The 2,500-nt window shown below is 19.1% G+C and overlaps 1 protein-coding gene across 1 annotated transcript; it reads right to left on the bottom strand.

The window, feature by feature from the left end:
- Positions 1 to 111: 111 nt before the first annotated feature.
- On the bottom strand, positions 112 to 1,038 carry PRSY57_0313700 (serine/threonine protein phosphatase 6, putative; the record flags this gene model as incomplete). The annotated part of the gene is made up of 1 exon (XM_012905761.2): positions 112 to 1,038. One exon carries the CDS (start codon positions 1,036 to 1,038, stop codon positions 112 to 114), a length of 927 nt encoding a protein of 308 aa, XP_012761215.1.
- Between the last annotated feature and the right edge of the window lie 1,462 nt (positions 1,039 to 2,500).

The following is a 2,500-nucleotide window of genomic DNA, read 5'->3' on the forward strand; positions in this document are numbered from 1 at the left end:
AAAAAAAAAAAAAAAAAAACATACACATAAATATATGAAAATATATATATATATATATATATATTTTTTTTTTTTTTTTTTTTCATATATTTATTTATTTATATATCCAGTTTATAAGAAGTACGGTATGGTGGCCTTATTTTTTATAGAATTTCTTGAATCAGGGGTATCCTTAAATATTAACATTTGTCTGTTCATATACTCATCAATCCGCATTATTGCTGCGACGTTACCACAACGATAACAATAATTAGGAGCTGACCAAACAGTAATAATAGTTGAATCTTCAAACATGTATCTATATCCTTCCATAGCTAGCTGATGAGCTCGTGCTATTAGTTCAAGATTATTTATATGATTAAATTTTTTAGTAACATTCGGACCAAATAACCATCCAGCCCCCCTAGGGTTAGCAACCCAATCATCAACTTCATCAGGATCAGACCACATAATATCACCGAAGGCCCCTTCATGTGGTATTTCTTGTACTCTATTTATTAATCTTAATTGGTCGATTAATTTAATTTCAGGAGACAAACCACCATGTACACAAAATATTTGATTATCAACTAATGCAGCTAATGTTAAATAATCAAATATATCAGTACAATATTTCCATGCATTAGCATTTCCATATTTTTTAAAACATTCATCGTAAAATCCATATACTGTAGTTATTTGTCTACTCTCATGGTTTCCTCTTAATAATGTTATATTTTTTGGAAATAACAATTTTAATAATAATAAATATTCAAATGTTTCAACACTATTATAACCTCTATCTACATAATCACCTAAAAATATATAATCATTATTCATTATATCTCCACCCACATCAAATAATTCTAATAAATCAAAAAATTGACCATGAATATCTCCACATATAATAACAGGGGGCTTTATAGACTGCACATTATTCTCTTCTACTAATATTTCTTTAACTCTTTGACACACTAATCTTAAATCACTTTCATCTAATAATTTTGGAGGGTTCATACGAAGTTGTTCAATCCACTTTCTTTCTTCTCCTTTTGTCATTCTTATAGTTAACTATATACATATATTATATATTACATATTATATATACATACATATATATATATATACATACATACATATATATATATATATATATATATATACATATGTGATAATAAATAAGGAAACCTTTGAAATATATTAAAAAAATAGATTACATTTTAAAAAACGAAATGATATAAAAGCCGAATATTTTATAAAACATATAATATAAATATATATATATATATATATATAAATATATTCTTTTTTATTTATAAGGTTATATAAAAAAGTACGCATAAGATGTTGTTCTATATAATTATAAATGTTTTAAAAAATGTATACGTTAAAACTACACTAAGGATATGTTTAACATTAATTTTACAAAAAATTAAAAATAACTCATATATATATATATATATATATATATATTATTATTATTATTATTTAAAAAATTATGACATACTTTATAAAAAATAAAAAACAAAAATATATAATTTTTCCAATGTTATTAATATATATATATTTATATATATATATAATATTATGATGAAGAGAATATAAAGAAATAAAATAATATATATATATATAATATATATATACATATAAAATATTTTTATTTATTTATATTTATGAATGTATGTTCTCCCCCATATTTCTTCTTCCTGGTATTTTTTTTTTAAATAGATATTATTATAATATATATAAATAATTATTATACCATTAAAATGTTAGAAATTAATAAAAAAAATTAATATATTTATTTATGAATATTAATTCTTTTTTTATTCTCCTTTTCCAAATAAAAAAAAATAAAATAAATATCAAGGGGAGAAAAAAATAAATACAGAATCGGCTCTTTTTTTTTTTTTTTTCTTCTTTTTATTATTATTTTCTTCTATATATATATATATATATGTATATATTAAATCATTTATTACCTTTTCTTTTATGATCATATATTTAATTTTTATAAAAAATAAAAAAATACCATATGTTTTAATAATATGTAAAATAAGGGTGTACTATTATAATAATAATAAATTATAAGCATACTATATAATATATATATATATATATATATATATATATATATATATATATATGTAAATATATTATTGTTATTTATTATATGTATATATAATATAAACATTATTTACATAAAGGCGGAAGAAAAGAAGAAAAAAAAAAAGAGCGCCTTTTTATTTTTACCGTACATTATATATATATATATATATTACGTAGATATTATTTTTACGCTTTCCCAACTTTTTATTGTATTATGTAGAATTAATATATATATAAAAAAATAAAAATATATACACTGAGAATTAGAATCTTTTTTTTTTTTTTTTCTTTGATTTGCTACATGTGTCATATAAAATATATATATATATATATATATATATATATATATATGTCAAAATACTTTAATATTCGGAATCAAATTTTTTTTTTTTTTTTTCATTTTTACATTGTA

This window comes from Plasmodium reichenowi, chromosome 3 (assembly GCF_001601855.1).
Source record: "Plasmodium reichenowi strain SY57 chromosome 3, whole genome shotgun sequence".
NCBI classification, from domain to species: domain Eukaryota; phylum Apicomplexa; class Aconoidasida; order Haemosporida; family Plasmodiidae; genus Plasmodium; species Plasmodium reichenowi.